General features: G+C 50.0%; 1 protein-coding gene across 1 annotated transcript in view; it reads right to left on the bottom strand.

The window, feature by feature from the left end:
• LAMA3 (laminin subunit alpha 3) overlaps positions 1–20,906 on the bottom strand; it is a 203,758-nt gene that overhangs the window by 60,641 nt on the left and 122,211 nt on the right. The window contains exons 41-49 of the mRNA XM_038766444.1: positions 14,938–15,051; positions 10,562–10,671; positions 7,330–7,410; positions 6,278–6,384; positions 4,941–4,991; positions 4,398–4,549; positions 2,464–2,574; positions 2,146–2,257; positions 1,117–1,284 (exon numbers count right to left, since the gene is read on the bottom strand). Of these exons, the coding sequence (XP_038622372.1) occupies positions 1,117–1,284; positions 2,146–2,257; positions 2,464–2,574; positions 4,398–4,549; positions 4,941–4,991; positions 6,278–6,384; positions 7,330–7,410; positions 10,562–10,671; positions 14,938–15,051 (1,006 nt within the window). The remainder of the gene's footprint in view (positions 1–1,116; positions 1,285–2,145; positions 2,258–2,463; positions 2,575–4,397; positions 4,550–4,940; positions 4,992–6,277; positions 6,385–7,329; positions 7,411–10,561; positions 10,672–14,937; positions 15,052–20,906) is intronic.

The raw sequence follows: 20,906 nt of genomic DNA, 5'->3' as shown, positions 1-20,906 counted from the left end.
GTCCAGAAACGCTCTGGGCACGTTACTCCCCTCCTCATAAATCTCCACTGGCTACCAATCAACCAACACATCAGGCAGAAACTCCTCACCCTGGGCTTCAAGGCTGTCCATCACCTCGCCCCCTCCTAACTCACCTCCTTTCTCTCCTTGTCCAGCCCAGCCCGCACCCTCCACTGCTCTGCCGCTAATCTCCTCACCGTGCCTCATTCTCGCTTGTCCTGCCGTCGACCCCCTGGCCCACGTCATCCCCCTGGCCTGGAATGCCCTCCCTCCACACATCCACCAAGCTAGCTCTCTTCCTCCCTTCAAGGCTCTACTGAGAACTCACCTCCTCCAGGAGGCCTTCCCAGACTGAGCTCCCTCCTCCCCTCTCCATCCCCCCGCCTTACCTCCTTCCCTTCCCCACAGCCCCTGTATATATGTATATATGTTTGAACGTAGTTATTACTGTATTTATTTTACTTGTACATATTTATTCTATTTATTTTATTTTGCTAATATGTTTTGTTCTGTTCTCTGTCTCCCCCTTCTAGACTGTGAGCCCACTGTTAGGTAGGGACCGTCTCTATATGTTGCCAACTTGTACTTCCCAAGCGCTTACTACAGTGCTCTGCACACAGTAAGCGCTCAATAAATAGACTGTGAGCCCACTGTTGGGTAGGGACCGTCTCTATCTGTTGCCAACTTGCACTTCCCAAGCGCCTAGTACAGTGCTCTGCACAGAGTAAGCGCTCAATAAATACGAATGAATGAATGAATGAATAATCAAAACCTGCCCCTCTAGACTGTAAACTCGTTGTGGGCAGAGACCGTGTCTATTTACTGTTGTATTGCCCTCTCTCAAACGCTAGAAAAGCGCTCCACACTTGGTAAATACACTCAATAAATACGATTGAAGGGATGAAAGAATGACTGAATGAATTCCTCCCAGGCCAACAGCGGCCCCGCTAAGCCAGCAGCCCCCGGGCCACCCCCCCGGTGACCCCGCAAGACCACCGCCCTCTGAGACAGCACTCGGACGCCAGAGCCGGACTGGGGGCTGGACGCTGGCTGTGGGGGAGACGGCCGGGGGAAGGGAAGGGTGGGCCGCAACCGGGTGGGGCAGGACGTCCTTACAGACTTGGGCCTCTCGCTTCTCCGCTTCTGCCTTTTTCAGCTGCTCCTGAATGTTGCGGGTCTGCATCTCCATCACCCTCTTCTTGGCATCCTCCAGCTGCCTGGAGAAGTCGCGGGGGGGAAGGCCGCCCCCGCCAACGTCCACCTCGGATATCTGGTTCAGAAAGACTAAGAACAGACCCCCATTACATGGGACCCAGCCCAGATAACCCGCCGCGCCGCTGCACGCTTCCTGTCCTGGAGGGGTGGGGGGGATGCTGGCTGACCTGCATGGTGATTCTAGTCCTCACTGAAAATAGTAATAATAATAATTGCAGTATTTGTTAAGCGCATACTGTGTGCCAGCCACCGTACCAAGCGCCAGGATGGACATAAGCAAATCAGGCTGGACACAGTCCCTGTCCCACGTGGGGCTCACAGTCTCATCCCCCATTTTACAGATTAGGTAACTGAGGCCCATCAGATTAGTAATAACGATGATGGTATTTGTTAAGTGCTTACTATGTGTCAAGCTCAATTCTAAGCACTGTGGGGCAGATAGAAGCTAATCAGGTTGGACACAGTCCCTGTCCCACGTAGGGCTCAGAGTCTTAATCCCCATTTTACAGGTGAAGTAACTGAGGCCCAGAGATGTGAAGGGACTTGCCCAAGGTCACAGAGCACACTAGTGGTGGAGTCCAGACTAGAACCCAAGACCTTTGGACTCCCAGGCGTATGCTCTATCCACTATGCCATGCTTCTACACATTGAGAGATCCCAGAATAATAATAATAATAATGATGGCATTCATTAAGCACTTACTATGTGCAAAGCACTGTTCTAAGCGCTAGGGAAGTTCCAAGGTGATCGGGTTGTCCCACGGGGGGTTCACAGTCTTAATCCCCATTTTACAGATTAGGGAACTGAGGCCCAGAGAAGTTAAGTGACTTGCCCAAAGTCACACAGCTGGCAGAACACCACACCCGCTACATTGCTGCTGTGGGGTGAGGAGGAGAAGGAGGATGAAGAAGAGGAAAGTGGCCCTCTCACCATGAATGTCCCTAGAGAGAGTCTTGATCTTCACATCCAATGCCTTCAGATGCTCGTTTGCCTGAGCCATGGTGCTGTGAAATGTCTGTGCTTTCCTGGAGTTCACTTTGGCCTGAGGGAAAATGAAAAATCAAGGTGGTAAATCGGAAGGCCGGACGGAAAATGCAGCTTTGCATGGGGCCCCGTTCGACCTCAGAGCAAGGACTGTATCTGTGGTCTCAATGAATCAATCAATCGTATTTATTGAGTGCTTACTGTGTGCAGAGCACTGTACTAAGCGCTTGGGAAGTACAAGTTGGCAACGGTCTCGACCGTTACCTTTTCCTGCAGAGTGCTGAAGTCCCGGTTCAGGTTGATGAGGTCTTTCTGGAGGGCGTCTATCTTCAAGCCACGTCTCGAGGTTGCCGTCTGATATTTGCTCAGTTCGTTCTGAAACCAAAGGCATGAGTCAGAAAAACTCACTAAGAGTGCTCCATCCCGGAAGAGAAGAGCCGGCTTAGTGGAAAGACCACAGGCCTTGGAGTCAAAGGACCTGGGTTCCAATCCCAGCTGCACTATTTGTCTGCTGTGTGACCTTGGGCAAGACACTTCACTTCTCTGGGCCTCAATTACCTCAGTCGTGAAATGGGGATTAAGACTGTAAGCCCCATGTGGGACAGGGACTCGGTCCAACCTGATCATCTTGTATCTACCACAGCGCTCAGTACAGTGCCTAGCCTATAGTAGATGCTTAACAAATGCCATTAAAAAAAAAATAGTTGGTAGACGTGATCCTTGCCCACAAGGAGCATACAGTCTAGAAAGTTTGGGAGTTCAGAGACCTGTATTTTGGTTCCTGTTCTGTAACCCTAGGCAAGTCAGTTCATCTATCTGGGCTTCGTTTCCTTACCTTTAAAATGGAGAGAATAAGAGAAAGGGCCACACTTCCTGGCCTCTGGGGCTAGTTTTGTTGCACTGAATGCAAGGGTCAGGTGAGGAGAGGAGGCTGGAAGGACGAAGAGCGTGGAGTGGGGAGGAGGTGACTAGGGGGAAGAGCCTGGAAGAATAAGGTGATTGAGAGGACAAGTACTGTGTCCAACCCAATTTCCGTGCATCCAACCCAGAAATCAGTACAGTACCTGGCACATTATCTTGTCTTACGCTGTCAAGTCGTTTCCGACCCATAGCGACTCCATGGACATAACCCTCCCAGAATGCCCCACCTCCAGCTGCAATTCATTCATTCATTCAATCGTACTTATTGAGCGCTTACTGTGTGCAGAGCACTGTACTAAGCGCTTGGGAACTACAAGTTGGCAACATATAGAGACGGTCCCTACCCAACAGTGGGCTCACAGTCTAGAAGGGGGAGACAGAGAACAAAACAAAACATATTAACAAAATAAAATAAATAGAATAAATATGTACAAATAGTAAGTGCTTAACCAATACCACTAATGTTACTATTATTATCATTAGGCTGGAGGGGGAGGAGGATGCTGGGAGATGAGGTGATGGGTGGAGAATTGAGCTGCGTTTGAAGTTATTATTATAGTATTTGTTAAGCTCTTGCTATGTGTCAAGCACCGCTTTAAGCCCTGGGGTTGATACAAATTATTCAGGTTGAACCAGTCCCTATCCCACATGGGTTCACAGTTTAAGCAGGAGAAAGAACAGGAATTGAATCCCCATTTGAAAGTTGAAGAGACTGAGGCACGGAGAAGTTAAGTGACTTGCCCAAGGGGAGACAGCAGGCAAGTGGCAGAGCCGGGATCAAACTCCTCTTTTGTCGACATGTACCATAATAATAATGATAATAATGGTATTTGTTAAGCGCTTACTATGTGCAAAGCACTGTTCTAAGGACTGGGGGGACACAAGGTGATCAGGTTGTCCCATGTGGGGCTCACAGTCTTAATCCCCATTTTTCCAGAGGAGGTAACTGAGGCCCAGAGAAGTTAAGTGACTTGCCACACAGCTGACAATTGGCGGAGCTGGGATTTGAACCCGAGACCTCTGACTCCAAAGCACGGGCTCTTTCCACTGAGCCACGCTGCTTCTCTACCATCTGAGTGGCTCTGTTTCTGTCAGCTTGGGGTGGGTTTCCGCCAAAAATCAAAGGCGCTGGGCCCTCCGTCTTCCAGGCTGGCTGCCGGCAAGTGAAAAGGTTTGTGCAGCCGGAGTTGAGCTGCAATCTGGGGTGGGAGAAGGGGCGGCCCCCCGGGACCCTACATGAAGCTGCTCCCCTGGAGCCTCCCGTTGGCTCCATGTACCTGCATAGCCTTGACCTGGGCCTCCATCTGCTTCAACCGCTCCAACTCCTTGGCACTCTCTTGGAAATTCTGCAGCTCAGCTTTTATCCACCTCGCTTCTTCACGCAACACATTCAGGTCTTGCAGGAGGGTCATGACGCAGCTGTCGCAGTCTGCCGGGGGCGAAAGCGGAGCACAGCGTCGGAGCACCGGGGTCAGGGTGGGGGCACCGAAAATTTCGGCCCTGGAAGGGCTGGGCCGCCCCGCCACTCTTTCCTGACCCCGTTACAGGGCTGCCCTCGCCACAGGTCTCTCCACAGCCTCCACCACTTCCCCGTTACAGCCCGCACCGCAGGCCTCGCCAGAGCCCTTGGCATTATTATACAGAATCACATGTTGCCTGCCAGAATTTCTGACTGAAACGGTTCTTTCCGCTATCCCCCCTCCCTGTTTGCCTGTTTTGTGGGGCTCGGGGTGTTTCCGCTACTGCTCTCCCAGCCTATGGGCTCCCCCATGATGAGGGGCCTTCCGGCACAGAGCAGGCACCACCGTTTCCCTCCTTACCGTCACAATCCCCCTCCGGGCCGCTGTCCTGGGGTTCTTGGCTTGAGCAATCTGAAATGAGGATGCCAACAAAAGAGACATTGGGTGAGGCTTTTCCCAGCCTTCCCTCAAATCCATCCCTCCTCTCCATTGCCCCACTCGTGGTCCCGGGGCAAGTCCTGACCCAGTGGCACCTGGTTTGGGGCTATATTGTGCCTCCCTGTTTCCACTACCCCATTCCCCTCCACCAACCTCGTCCTCCCACCCTTCGGAAATTTTCCAGACTGGGCTCAGGTGATGCTTGGTGTGGAGCAGGTGAGGGAATTAGGGCTTCTTCATCTGCTTTCTGCCCTTCCTCTCCCCGATACCACCCCCACGAGTCACCTTGGAAGGGGGCCGGGAAGGGAGGGGCAGAGTGGCACCGCCAGGAAAACCACAGGTGACCCGCACCCCCAGGGCCAGCCCAAAAGACCACATGCTCATGGAGAGTGCCTGCTTCAAGGATGGAGGATGATGGGCAAGAGGGGCTCAATCTTCCCTGACACACCCGCTATACATATATATTCCCCCTGACCCTGTGAGTGTCTCTTTCCTAAATCCAGCTCCTTTTCTTTGTGCAGTGAGGAAGGTCATGGTACCCAACGCTGGGTGAACAGGCGAGAAGAGGACCAGAAAGAGTAAGGCCAGCCAGCAAACAAGAGTGCCAGACCGTTCGGAGCGGCTGAGTCGAAAGAAGCAGAGTGGATGTTTTGAAAACGAGCCGACCACCAGCTCTCAGAAGCCGAACAAGCTGCCCTCTTGACAAACCAGATTCCTCTACAGCCCCTGCAGGTCTTCGATAGTTCAGGAACTTCCAGAAACCGTGGTTCCAACGTGACGTCTTCCCGGGAGGTGTCCTCCTTGGGCCCTTCACAGCTCAGACTCCCCGCAAGCCCCAGACCACAAAAGGCCAAATTGGCTGGATCCATCCGGGCCTTCTGGGCCCACTCCCGGCAGACTGGCAACTAGACGGAGACCAGCCTGGGGACTCACTGGAGCCAGAATCTTCTCCGGGCAAATCTCCCAGGCCGGGACGGCTATCAGTTGGATCGACTGGCCCAAGCACGAAGCCTAACTCCATGGAGGGCAGAACCCAGCCTGGCTGTGGCAAAGCCTTCTCACCCCACCCCCCAACTCCATCAATCTGTCAATCCACCGATAATATTTATTGAGTGTTTACTGTGTACCAAGCACTGGAGAAAGTAAAATACGATACTTTGGCAGACAAGGAGATTCCAATCTAAACTCTAGATGTGCCCATCCCATTTTTGCAGACAAGAAAGGATAGTGGGGTAGGGGGTGATAAAGCAGCATCCTACCTCCAGTCAATGGGTCACAGGTGATGGGCTGACCGTTGCTATAGCAATTGCATGGCTGACAGCTGCCACCGTACTTCAGGGGATTTCCAAAGTACCCTGGAGCACAACTGTTTACGAGGAGGAAATGACGTCAGGTCTGCAGATAAACTCACTCACCCACCCCTGGATCTGGTCTGTATCAATGGCCTCTCACCCTATTCACTAGGCCCCTCTTCATTATCGGTATCTACTGAGCACCTAGTAAGTGCTGACTGCCACTCCAACCTTCTAACATGTGCAGAGTGTTGAACATGAGCAGCCACTGAGCACCACACTAGGAACTTGGAAATCCAGGATAACCTGTAAAATGGGGGTTCAATCCCTGTTCTTCCTCCTCCTTAGACTGTGAGCCCCATGTGGGCAGGGGGGACTGGGGCTGACCCAATTATCTTGGATCCACCCCAGCGCTTAGTGCAGCGCTTGGCACACGGTAAGCGCTTAACAAAGGTTTGTCTGGGAGGCCTTCCCAGACTGAGCCCCCTCCTTCCTCTCCCCCTCCTCCCCATCCGCCCCGCCTTACCTCCTTCCCCTCCCCACAGCACCTATATATATGTATATATGTTTGTACGGATTTATTACTCTATTTTATTTGTACATATTTATTCTACTTATTTTATTTTGTTAATATGTTTTGTTTTGTTGTCTGCCTCCCCCTTCTAGACTGTGAGCCCGCTGTTGGGTAGGGACCGTCTCTATATGTTGCCAACTTGGACTTCCGAAGCGCTTAGTACAGTGCTCTGCACACAGTAAGCGCTCAATAAATACGATCGAATGAATGAATGAACAAAGACCACAGTTATTAGCATTATTTAGCTCTGTCCACAGAAAGCCGGAGGGTCTCTGTGGACGTGAGGCAGTGAAATCACTCCCTCTTCCACCAAGATGTTTTCTTCCACTCCTGCAGCGGGAAGAAAGGCCAAAACCCACATCCCTGCCATGGTCGGGGGGCTTTAACAATGCTCCTCTAGTACCCCCTCCCCTGCTCTCCACCTGCAGAAGAAGAAGCCACTGACCTTTCACATTGTGTGCCGGTGTAACCGGGTTTGCAGAAACAGCGTATATTCCCATCATTCATTTCACAACCGGTAGCAAAACTTCAAGATCCAAAAAGAGAAGCCCCAATTGAGACACTTAGCAACCCGATTTGTTCTTAGCTACCCAATTCGTAATCCAATGCTCACACAGGTGCTCAGCTAATTTGTACTAACAACAAATCAAAGCTGAGTATCAAAAGACTTTCCAGGGCACGGGCCTGGGGGACAGGGGCATCTGGGTTCTAACGCCGGGGCCACCACTTGTCTGCTATGTGACCTTGGGAAAGTCACTTCACTTCTCTGGGCCTCAGTTGCCTCATCTGTAAAATGGGGATTGAGACTCTGAGCCCCATGTGGGACACAGACTGTGTCCAACTCAATTCGCTTGTGTCCACCCCAGCGCTGTGCCTGGCACACAGTAAGTACTTAACGAATACTATTAAAAAAAAAAAAAGAACGCCTTGGTCACAGACACGGACTAATGATGGACAGATTTAAGCAGATAACAATAATAATGGCATTTGTTAAGCACTTACTATGTGCAAAGCACTGTTCTAAGCGCTGGGGGGGATACAAGGTGATCAGGTTGTCCCATGTGGGGCTCACAGTCTTCATCCCCATTTTACAGATGACTTAACTGAGGTGCAGAGAAGTGAAGTGACTTGCCCAAGGTCACATAGCAGACATAGGAGAAGCAGAGTGGCTCAGTGGAAAGAGCCCGGGCTTTGGAGTCAGAGGTTCAAATTCCGGCTCTGCCAATTGTCAGCTGTGAGACTTTGGGCAAGTCACTTAACTTCTCTCTGCCTCAGTTACCTCATCTGTAAAATGGGGATTAAGACTATGAGCCCCCAGTGGGACAACCTGATCACCTTGTAACCTCCCCAATGCTTAGAACAGTGCTTTGCACATAGTCAGCGCTTAATAAATGCCATTAATGGCTTTAGAGTCAGAGGTCATGGGTTCAAATCCCGGCTCTGCCAATTGTCAGCTCTGTGACTTTGGGCAAGTCACTTCACTGTGCCTCAGTTCCCTCATCTGTAAAATGGGGATTAAGACTGTGAGCCCCCTGTGGGACAACCTTGTAACCTCCCCAGCACTTAGGACAGTGCTGTGCCCATATTAAGCGCTTAACAAATGCCATCATTATTATTATTCCCAGGCTGTGCTCTATCCACTAGGCCATGCTGCTTCCCTACATCCCTCTGGTACTAGTAATAATAATAATAATAATAATGAATAGTAGTGAAGGATTGCACTGAGCCATCTTTTGGCCCTGATTTCAGGCTTGTTGCATGCTGAGAGGAGTGGGTTCTGGCCCTGCCCTTTCCCTCCCCGTCTGCTCTGAAGCCATGGGATATTAGAGCAGAGGCTTTCCTCTGGGATTAAAAAAAGTCCTCACAAAGACTACTTTCTCAGTCTGCCCATGGAAAAAAACCAGGGAGACGGTCCCTCTCCCTGACTGCCACTCCTGGGTCTACCCAGGGTGACCACCTTAATGAGGATCTTGGGGTGCATCAAAAGGCAGAAAGGAGAACAGGGAAGAGCAGGAACCGGGGGTCTCAATTCGGGGCTCCTTCACTAGCTCAGATGATGCAGATACCTGCTGGGAACTCTCCTGGCTGAACTTCTGTTTGCTCTGTGACCTTGGGCAAGTCTCTTCACTTCTCTGATTCTCAGTTCCCTCATCTGTAAAATGGGGATTAAGACTGTGAGCCCCCCGTGGGACAACCTGATCACCTTGTAACCTCGCCAGCATTTAGAACAGTGCTTTGTACATAGTAAGTGCTTAACAAATGCCATTATTATTATTATTATTATTATTACTAGTCCCTGGGCCTCAGTTACCTCATCTGGAAATTGGGGATAGAAACTGTGAGCCCCACATGGGACGGGGACTCTGCCCAACCTGATTAGCTTGTATCCACCTCAATGCTTAGTACATTGCCTGGTATACAATAAGCACTTAACAAATACTATTATTATTGTTATTGCTATGATTATTATTATTATATGTCCTGATTAGTGAATTAATCAGACTGTATTTCTACACAGTGAGCCCGTTGCTGGGTAGGGACCATCTCTATATGTTGCCGACTTGTGCTTCCCAAGCTCTTAGTACAGTGCTCTGCACACAGTAAGTGCTCAATAAATACAATTGAATGAATGAATGAATGAATGAATGAATGAACGAACTTCTGGCCATCTTACAAGGCTTCAAAGCAGAAGTTGAAAGGTCTCCGGGATTGCCCAAGGACAATCTCACTGCACGTCACTCTTTAGCCCCCAAGGATGTATTAATCCCCTGCAGCCCACTTAGCACAGGAGTCCTCTTGCTGGTGGGTAGGTGGATGGAGTTCAGCCACGCGTTTCCACTGAATCAGAAGACCTGGGATCTAATCCCGGCTCTGCCACTTGTCTGCTGTGTGACCTCAGGCAAGTCACTTAACTTCTCTGTGCTTCAGTTCCCTCATCTGTAAAATGGGGATTAAAACTGCGAGCCCTATGTGCATCAGGAACTGTGTCCAATCCAATTATCTTGTATCTACCCCATTGCTTAGTACAGTGCTTGGCACATAGTAAGCGCTGAACTACCACAATTATTACTACTATTTGGATCGGAGTGACGGTCAGTGGTGGACCACTGCTTGTACTCAAAACAGCCAGGCCTCCTTTCCGTCCCCTAAACCTCCCCTGATATCACGGAGCACTGGGGTTGGGAAGGGAGTTCCAGGAGCATCTTGCCGGCAGGTGGAAAAGTGTGGCAAACCATCACACCCTTTCTGTTTCAAATACTCCATTTTCAGAGGGGACCCCTGGGGAATCGGGCTTGGGATCAGAGCAGCAACTTTTCAGGTCCCAAGTCAGTGGAAACAGTAAGGGGAAAACCAAGCCTCGCCAGGAACAGAACAATAATAATAATAACTACAGTACTTGTTAAGCACTTACTATGTGCCAGGCACTGTTCTAAGTGCTGGGGTAGATACGGATTAATCAGGTTCCTCTCCCACATAGGGCTCACACTCTTAATCTCCATTTTACCGATGAGGTAACTGATGCCCAGAGAAGTTAAGTGACTTGTCCAAGGTCACTCAGCAGACATGTGGTGGAGCGGGGAGTAGAACCCAGGTCTTTCTGACCCCAAGGCCCGGGCTTTAGTCACCAAGCCACGCTGCTTCTCAGAATCCATGTGGCCTCACTGCGGGATGCCTACCTGTTTGTATGAGGACAGGGGCAGATGTTACAGGAACCTTGGCGGGCATTTCCAAAGTACCCATCTTTGCAGCGCTCGCAGTGGTCCCCAGCGGTGTTATGTTGGCAGTTCTTAGGGACAGAAGGAATGAAAACAATTAGCAGCCTGTGGTTATACTGGTTGAAGAGTCTCTTGCTTCAATTTCCACTTCCAAATGGAGTCTTTAGGACTGAAATAATCAATCAAGCCCATCGTATTTAATAGCAATTACTGCATGCAGAACACTGTAATAAGTGCTTTGAAAAGTACAATATAGTAGACATGCTCCCTTCCCACGATGAGCTTACAGTCTAAATAGTCGTGCTAACTCTCCCCTGACCGTCTCAGGTGATTTCTAGGGTCTTTCGTTGTCTGTCATTCACCAACCCTATTTATTGAGCACTTACTGTATGCAGAGCAGCGTAGTAAGCGATTGGGATAGTATAATTTAAGGACAAACAGACACATTCCCTGCCCACAAAGAGTGTACGGTCCAGAATGGAATCGTTAGACTGGAATTTCGGTTTGGAATGTCTAAGCTTTACGTCTTCTACCTGTCTCCCAGATTAAGCCCTCTTTTCCCTGGCTCCGTCTCCCTTCTGCTTCACCTGTGCACTTGGATCTGTGACCTTTGGGCATTTGGTGGTCAACCCACCCTCAGCCCCACAGCACTTAAATACATATCCATAATTTATTTATATTAACGTCTGTTCCCTCCTTTAGACTGTAAGCTCACTGTGGGCAGGGAATGTGTCTACTGACTCTGTTGTATTGTACCCTCCGAGGCATTTAGAACAGTGCTCTGCACAGAGGAAGCACTCATGCACCATTGATTGATTTATCGGGCTATTATGGGAAAAGTAGCTTGCCTACATATAAGACTATCTGATATACTGCAGCTTTACTGAACCTCAGCGAATTCTAGACACGCGTTTGGTAACCTGAAAATGTGCAACAGAGAAAGTGGCAAGCTCAGCTGGGAAATATGTATGGATGTAAGAAATGTAAGACATGCATAAAATGCTCTTGAAAACGAAAAGCTTCTTATCACGGCATCAAAAGGAGAGGTACGCAGAAACATTCTGTTCTGCAGACATACTTGGGCTTAATGAACTCATCCATCCATTCTTTCAGTTGGATTTATTGAGGGCTTACTGTGTGCAAAGCACTGTACTAAGAGCTTGGGAGGGTACAACAGAACAATAAACAGGCACCTTCCCTGCCCACAGTGAGCTTACAGCCCAGCCACGCTGCTTCAACACAACTGGAATTCGGCACTACAGTGTCAGGCCCAAGTCAAAGCAAACAGAGGAAAACCTAGGAGAAGAGCAGCATAGCCTAGTGGCTAGAGCATAGTCCGGGAGTCAGAAGGACCTGGTTTCTAATCACACCATGTGCCTGCCGTGTGATCTTGGGCAAGTCACTTAACTTCTCTGTGCCACGGTTACCCCATCTGCAAAATGTGGATTAAAACTGGGAGCCCCATGTGGGACGGGGACTGTGTCTGATTTGATTAGCCTGTATCTACGCCAGAGCTTAGTACAGTGCCTGGCACATAGTAAATGCTTAACCTTGTATCCTCCAAGCAATTAGAACAATGCTTTGCACATAGTAAGCACTTAACAAATACCATTATTATTATTATTATTATTATTAACAGTCCCTCTAGACTGTGAGCCCGCTGTTGGGTAGGGATTGTCTCTATATGTTGCCGACTTGTACTTCCCAAGCGCTTAGGACAGTGCTCTGCACACAGTAAGCACTCAATAAATATGACCGAATGAATGAATGAATTAAAAAATACCCCAAAACACATGTTCCCATAGTTTCCCGCCCATTTTTTGTGCTTGACATACTCTGCCTGTGCTGCAGGCCTGGAGTTGCGGAAGATGGGGCTGAGGTCGCCACTCGCTCTTCCGCTGAAACCACCCACCTGGCTACTTTCTCAAATCAATCAATCATATTTATTGAGCATTTACTGTGCGCAGAGCACTGTACTAAGAACTTGGGAGGACACAATACCTCAGAATCAGCAGTCACATTCCCTGCCTGCAGCGAGTAAAACTCAATGGCCCATTTAAGAGGCCTAGGTCGGCCAGGAAACGTGGCACCTCTTGGTTCCCCGATTCCTCGGTGCTGGAAAACGGCCTCCATCAGTGTCTCCGCAGCAAATCCGCCTAGCCTGACCTGTTTCGTCTTGCTTGGGGACCATGACTCATTCCCCAGGACACGCTGAATGGGCTCAAAACGCCTCAGAGAAGAGGATTTTGGCAAAACAAAAGGCTCCAGGTGTGGGGTAATGCATCAGAACGCGGTGGAGGTAAAGTGCGTAGATGGGCTCATGGCCGGTATGGCTGCCTCTCCCAGAGATAGGCATACGGTCTGCAGGGCGGGGGCGAGGAAGAGGAGGGATCCTGTGCTAGAAGAAGACGCAATTCCCGTACAAAGGCAACAGGGCTCAGGCGAGGCCCCACCGTGAACTCCAACAAGGGCCTGGATCCAGAGATAATAATAATAATGGCATTTATTAAGCGCTTACTACGTGCAAAGCACTGTTCTAAGCACTGGGGAGGTTACAAGGTGATCAGGTTGTCCCACGGGGGGCTCACAGTCTTCATCCCCATTTTACAGATGAGGTAACTGAGGCCCAGAGAAGTTAAGTGACTTGCCCAAAGTCACACAGCTGACAATTGGCAGAGCCGGGGATGCCGCTAATTCCCCAAGGAAAAGGCTGATTTTGAGCTTTCCGCTTTCTTCTTCTGAAGCAGCATTGCCTAGTGGATAGAGAACGGGCCTAGGAGTCAGAAGGATCTGGGTTCCAATCCCGGCTCTGCCACTTGTCTGCTGTGTGACCCTGGGCAAGTCATTTCACTTCTCAGGGCCTCCGTTACCTCATCTGCAAAATGGGGAATAAGACTGTGAGCCCCAGGTGGGACGGGGACAGTGTCCGACCTGATTACTCTGTATCTACCCCTGTGCTAGAACAGTGCTTGGCACTTAGTAAGCATTTAACCAATCTCCAAGTGCTTAGTACAGTGCTCTGCACACAGTAAGCGCTCAACAAATACGATTGAATGAACCAACAGCAAAATTATTACTATTATTAGACCCAATTGGTGGTGTTTAGCGTAGCGTGGAAGCAGCGTGGCTCAGTGGAAAGAGCACGGGCTTGGGAGTCAGAGGTCATGGGTTCTAATCCCAGCTCTGCCACATCAATCAATCAATCATATTTGTTGAGCGCTTACTGTGTGCAGAGCACTGTACTAAGCGCTTGGGAAGTACAAGTTGGCAATATATAGAGACGGTCCCTACCCAACAGTGGGCTCACAGTCTAGAAGTCTGCTGTGTGACCTTGGAGAAGTCACTTCACTTTTCTCTAAGCCTCAGTTATCTCATCTGTAAAATGGGGATTAAGACTGTGAGCCCCACAACCTGATCACCTGATCAGGGGACAACCTGATCACCTTGTATCCCCCCTCCCAGTGCTTAGAACAATGCTTTGCACATAGTAAGTGCTGGGGAAGCAGCGTGGCTCAGTGGAAAGAGCACGGGCTTTGGAGTCAGAGGCTGCGGGTTCAAATCCTGGCCCGGCCACTTGTCAGCTGTCACTTGGGCAAGTCACTTCACTTCTCTGGGCCTCAGTTCCCTCATCCGTAAAATGGGGATGAAGACTGTGAACCCCTCATGGGAACCTGATTACCTTGTATCTACCTCAGCGCTTAGAACAGTGCTTTACACATAGTAAGCGCTTAACAAATACCAACATTATTATTATTATTATTAACAAATCCCATTATTATTATTTACTGGTCCTTAGTGTGTTCAGAACACTGTGCTAAGCGCTTGGGAGAGGAGAATGGAGCAGAGTTGATAGACACATTCCCGACCTACGGCAAGCTTACAGTCTTCAGTGGGAGACAGATATGAAAAAGAATTACAGCTATGGGAAGTAGTAAAGTATAAGGCTGTGGATATATGCCCCGTGGGGTTGGGGTGAGCACCCAACTGTTTTAAGGGGTGAATCGCTGATGCAGAGGGGAGGGAAGACAGAAAATGAGGGCTTAGTCAGGGAAAGACCACAGACAGAGCAGAGTTCTCTCATTCACTCTGTGGTGCAAGAAGCAAGCAAACTCCAATCGGTCAAAGCATCCATCCTTCCCAACCCCGCCTCCGCCGCTCACACCTTAGTTGGCTAATTCAAGCCCCTAGCCAAATGATGACAACTGCTCTGTGAAAGAATTCAGGCCAATCAGACCTTCACCTCCACTGCTCTGAAGTGAGGGTGGGCCTTCTGGCACGTGCTAGGAAACTGGGAGAAAGCCCGCCGCCCGTTTGGGCCCCAAGACAGGTGTACTCACGATGCATACGCCGGAACCATCCTGACACCGAAGGGTGTGGCCGTGGCAATCGCAGCGAGTACACGGTCCTGTGGGTGACCCTCTGTTCTCCCGGTAGTAACCGGGGCTGCAGTCCTGGGTGGCGTGCAAAATGAAGAGTTGGTCAGTGCCACAAAATCTTTCTGTTCTGCTCCTGTGGCCCTTAGGTCTCAGGACCACCCCCAATCCCGAGGGAAGAGCCTAAAGCCACTGACTTTGTGTCCCAGAATCGGCCTTACAGAAGGCCATACCAGTTCACCTGTGGAGGCAGAGGGAGTCTAGTGGTGGCAAGAACTGTGCTCCCGTGATCCTTCGCTCTTCTCCCTCGTTTCTGATTTGTATGGCCAAGGCCCTCTGGGGCCAGGGTGGGACCATGCAGGGATGGGCTGGGAGGTGACGGCCCCTTGTGTAACAACGGCCCTATTTGGGGGAGAAGGGGCCGCAAGCCAAGGAAGATTCAACGGCACAACCACCACTCTTTAAACTCCCCTTCCCTTCAGAGTCCAGTGGGGTCCAGTGCTGGGCTGGTGGCTTCAGACCCCCCCCCAGCCCCCCGGGATAATCTCAAATGTTTCAAATGCTGCATTTTCCTGGGTCGGAATGGATTACTGATTGCTTAGGTGGGGGCATCTACATGGGAGACAGTGACTGGGATTGCAAGGATATTTGGGCTGGATTAGACTGTAAATTCATTGTGGGTAGGGAATGTGTCCATTTCATTCTTAAACTGTACTCCTCTAAGTGCTTAGTAGAGTACTCTGCACACGGTAAACACTCAATCAATACGATTGATTGACTGATTTAGTGGTTGTGGTCCAGGGATTCGCTGGGCTGGATTAGTGTCTGCGTTGTGATAGCTACGGTGTAGACTCATGGCAGTGGAGGGGTGACAGCGAGGATGAGTTTCCTTCCCACATCCCACTAATCAGCAGCTCTGAGACAGAGCGGGTGGAGACCGGGAGCAGGGGAGGAGCCGGGTGTGCCTTGGGGCATGAGCAGAGAGTCAAGAAATTCCCGTGGTGGCTGAACTCTTCTGCCTCCAACCAGGGAAATGGAGATTTCCACTTCCATTTGGGGGGCACACCAATGGTCCATGTGTCTCTCTGCTGTGTGGACTTGTGCTTGGCATCGAGCCTTGCTGGTCTGTCCGCCCCCAGTCATGGGGAGCCCATTGGGTCTGGATTGTGTCCCTGCTCTCTCTGGTACCTACAATGTTGGGACTTGTCCCGGGATTTGTTTCAACAGCTCAGGAAGCATTTCAAAACTTGGAAAACTCGCTGGGGGCATGTTGTACAAAATGGCAGCCAGTGTGTTTCCCGAAGGGCAAAGAAATGGTTGGTGTCCATTACAGATATAATTTGGGTTTTGCCTATTTACTGGATTCATAAACGTCCAGCCCTGTAGCTCTGGATATAATAATAATAATGATGATGATGGCATTTATTAAACACTTACTATGTGCAAAGCACTGTTCTAAGCCCTGAGGAGGTTACAAGGTGATCAAGTTGTCCCACATGGGGCTCACAGACTTAATCCCCATTTTACAGATGAGGGAACTGAGGCCCAGAGAAGTCGAGTGACTTGCCCAAAGTCACACAGCTGACAGTTGGTGGAGCCGGGATTTGAACCCATGACCTCTGACTCCAAAGCCCAGGCTCTTTCCACTGAGCCATGCTGCTTCTCGTTATATATGCTGATATATAGCCACAATATATACATCTGTAATTTATAGGTCCGTAAGCAGCATGGCTCAGTGAAAAGAGCCCGGGCTTTGGAGTCAGAGGTCACAGGTTCAAATCCCAGCTCTGCCAATTGTCAGCTGTGTGGCTTTGGGCAAGTCACTTCACTTCTCTGTGCCTCAGTTCCCTCATCTGGAAAATGAGGATTAAGACTGTGAGCCCCACGTGGGACAACCTGATCACCTTGTATCCCCCCAGTGCTTAGAACAGTGCTTTGCACGCAGTAAGCACTTAACAAATACCATTATTATTATTATTATTTATTTCTATTAATGCCTGTCTCCCCCTCTAGGCTTTAAGCTCGTGGTGGGCAGGGAACACGTCTACCAACTCCATCATTTTGTACTCTCCCAAGCACTTAGTACAGTGCTCTGCACACAGTAAGCGTTCAATAAATACCACTTATTGATTGATTGATGGTAGCTACAAACAATGTCTGAATTATGGGCAATATCAGGCCAATTTCCTTTGTTTAATAACCTCGTTTTGGAACATACCATCAGTCAATGGTATTGATTGAGCACTTTCTGTGTGGGGGGCATGGTACTCAGTGCTAGAGAGAGTGCACTAAAATAGAGTTGGAAGGCAAGATCCCTGCCCTCAAGGAGCTAACCATCTAGTGGGGTTTGGGATTAGGGGCAGCCTCGGGGCTCATATGAGATACACAGAGGGTTTGGGGAGTGTGGGAGCTTTGGGGAGTCTGGGACAGGACATAAACCAGGGTGAAAGAATGATATCGACTTCAGGATGCCACCGTCGGAAAGCTTGTATAATCTAAACCTGACCCTGGAATTCCGACTGGCTCGGAGGCGGAAATCCCAGCACCTGCTAGAGCGACATTATAAAATCCATAACTGGGGCACGTGTGGAGATCTCAGTCTGATGACACCGTAATTTCAAACTAGAGACTCCAAACCCGATCAAAGTTTCCAACACAGCTCTCCCTGAAGCAAGGCAGAGAGCTCATTTTTTAAAAAATCAGAGGATGTTCTGTGAGTTGGGGCTTGCCTGCCAAAGTATGAAAGGAATGTCCTGCTCTTGAAAGGTGAACAGTGTAGTTTAGTTTCAAGCGAAAAGCCTTTGGCTTTTCCTGTTCTGGCTGGGAGGAAGGCTCCTGGGGCGGGCTTGAGATAGTAACTTTCCTGGGGACTCAGGATCTCTCCTCTCTTCACTGCTTGCAACCAAACCACTTGGAATCGGAGAAAATGAGCCCATTCTGCTTGGTTCTAGCAAAGGTGCCTGAATGGTTAAAACTGGGATCTGACAAAAACTCTGCAAACAGTAAGCACTCAATGAATACGATTGAATGAATGAATGAAATGAATGACAAGCTTCTTACAAAAAGCAAAATCTTACACTTGACCCTAACGAAACTGGTGAAATTTCCTTCTGGCTGGAGAATGAAACCTTTTTTTTCAGGCAAGAGTCACCTATCAGAGGGCTCTCCATGCCACCTTTGTCAACAACAAGAAAGTTTTTTTTTACCATCTTCTACAAAGCTATCTTCTTGCTTATCCAAAAACAATTCCCGTGCTGTCATAACCCTTCAACCCATAACCTAGAGAAGCAGCGTGGCTCGGTGGAAAGAGCACGGGCTTTGGAGTCAGAGGTCTTGGGTTCAAATCCCGGCTCTGCCAATTGTCAGCTGTGTGACTTTGCGCAAGTCACTTAACTTCTCTGGGCCTCAGATACCTCATCTGGAAAATGGGGATTAAGACTGTGAGCCCCCCGTGGGACAACCTGATCACGTTGTAACCTCCCCAGTGCTTAGAACAGTGCTTTGCACATAGTAAGCACTTAATAAATGCCATTATTATTGTTATTATTATTCAACACTGTACATTCTTATACCAATTCTATTACCTTGTTTCTCTTCATAAGGAAACCTGGCCCCTGTTTAAATAGTGGGATACCGAATCTAAAAAGCCTAATCAGACTTTTTCCCCAAAATGTGTCCTTTAAATTGCTGCAATTTATCCAGCAGTACTGAGGAGCAAGCTCATATTGTTTGAAGGCTTGTTCTGGCCACTTTATAGCCTACGGGGTGCAGCTTTCCACAGTCTGATGGGGACTGACAGACCTGGAAAGAAGGGAATCTTCTGACCAAGGAAGAACCATGCAGAGGTATCCTGCTGCTGGCCCTCCACTGTGGCATCTCCACCCTGAGCCATGGGCTCCCCTCCCTCCCACCTAGTCAATCTCCCAAAGGAACTGTGGGTGGCTGGCGGCCCAGCTCTGACCCGAGATGTTGGTGACTTCTCTTCTCCTGGCTGCCTCCCGAGAAGATCCCGGCTTGGCTTGGAAATAGAACCAGAAGGGCCTGGCTGGGAGCGATTCCATCAGCTCACGCTTCCGAGGGGGCAGAGAGCGGACGCCTCCCTGGAAGCGTAAGAGGGAAGGGCCGATTACCTGACTCAAACCCGGACGTGGGGGGCCGAAGGGGCAACCACCGGAGTCAAATCCAGGGGCGAGGGGCCGAAGGGGCAATCGCCTGACAAATTCGGAGGTGAGAGGTCGAAAGGGCAACTACCAGACTCAAACCCGGAGGTGAGGGGCAATTACCTGACTCAAATCCACGGTCAATTGCTGCTGTTGCCATCCTCTGTTGGGATGGTGAGGAAGTTCCACCCTTTGCTGCCGGACGTAAGCCACACACGGCCCCAGTGCCACCCCAAAAACCAGCAGCCAGCCAAGGCCCAGGCCCCCCTGCCCAGCTGCCATCCTGGGGTCTGCAGAGCCCGGCCAGCAGGCACCTTCTCTTATAGCTGCCGCCGCCGCTGCCAGGCCTGACTCAGTGAAGGAGACAGCAGGCCACGACCGGCCCCGCCTCCCAGCTCCCTACGTGAGTCACCGTGTGCAGGGAACACTGGGCCGGCCCGGGCCGGGCCCAGACCTCCGTACTGTAATTCCCCAAAGGTGCGGTCCATGGCCACTCCTTCCCTCTCAAAGTGCCAGACGGCGCTAGGCAACCGGCTCAGTAAATCATGGGCTGAGTCCTGGGCCCAGGACAGGCCTGCCTAATCGCCCAGCAGATAGCTCGGGTCCCAGCTGTCTCCTTTTGGCCATGTGTTTCTTCGCCTTTCCTTTGAGGAGGAACAGAGGGCGGTGGGACCGACGCCTATCGACCCCCCAAATACTGAGCACCCCAGGGAGGAGGTAACACCAGCCTCTTGGGGGTCCTCAAAGCCCCAGTCCCTTGGGGTAAGAGCTGCCGTTTCCCGGTAAAGTCAAGGAGGGAGCTGGACCATAACAACAATAATAATAATTTTGGTACTTGTTAAGCGCTTACTATGTGACAAGCACTGTCCTAAGCACTGCAGTAGATACAGATTAATCAGGTTGGACATGGTCCCTGTTCTCCCCTTCTAGACTGTAAGTTCGCTGTGGGCAGCGAACGCTCCTGCTTGTTTTGTACTCTCCCAAGCGCTTAGTAAAGTGCTCTGCACACAGTAAGCGCTAAATAAATATGACTGAATGAATGAATGAATGAAGAGGGTGACAGATCCCCGGTGTGGAGGGCAAGCTTCGGCTGCCCAGTGAATAGCGCGTTTAGTGAGCCCTGTGTGCTAAGCGCTGAGGAGATATGAGGTTATGATTTTGGACACACGGTCCCTTTGGGGGCCTAGCAGAAAGAGCACAATCCTGGGAGTCAGAGGATCTGGGGGGTCTGGTCCCTGCTCCTCCACTTGACTTGTTGTGGGACCTTGGGTGAGTCACTTCACTTCCTTGTGCCCCAGTTTCCTCATCTGTAAAATGGGGATTCAATGCTTTTTCTCCCTCCTACCTAGATTGAGACCCCCAGAAGAGGCAGAGACTATGTACGACCTGATCAAATTGCGACTAGCCCAATGCTTAGCCACGTACTTGGCACACAGTAAATGCTTAACAAATACCATTCTTAACATACATAACAAATACCATACGGATACCATTATTTGTACTACCAAATACAAACAATGATTATTATTATTGTCTCGCGTAAATTCACAATCTGTCTCATCCCCATTTAACAGTTAAGAAATGGTGGCCCAGAGTAGGCCGGGGACAAAACCTAGGCCTCTTGATCCCAGCCCCAAGCTGTTTCCAATGGGCCACGCTGCTTCCTTGTTGCACAGTACTTGGATAAAAAACATGAAGGGTTTGAGGAAGCAAATAAACATCTGAATTCCTTCCCGGGCTGTGACAGTGCCATCCTGTTCCCTCCACCCCCCC

This window comes from Tachyglossus aculeatus, chromosome 25 (assembly GCF_015852505.1).
Source record: "Tachyglossus aculeatus isolate mTacAcu1 chromosome 25, mTacAcu1.pri, whole genome shotgun sequence".
NCBI lineage: Eukaryota > Metazoa > Chordata > Mammalia > Monotremata > Tachyglossidae > Tachyglossus > Tachyglossus aculeatus.
Note: the sequence above shows the minus strand (reverse complement) of the source record. Positions and strands in the feature narration are given on the sequence as shown.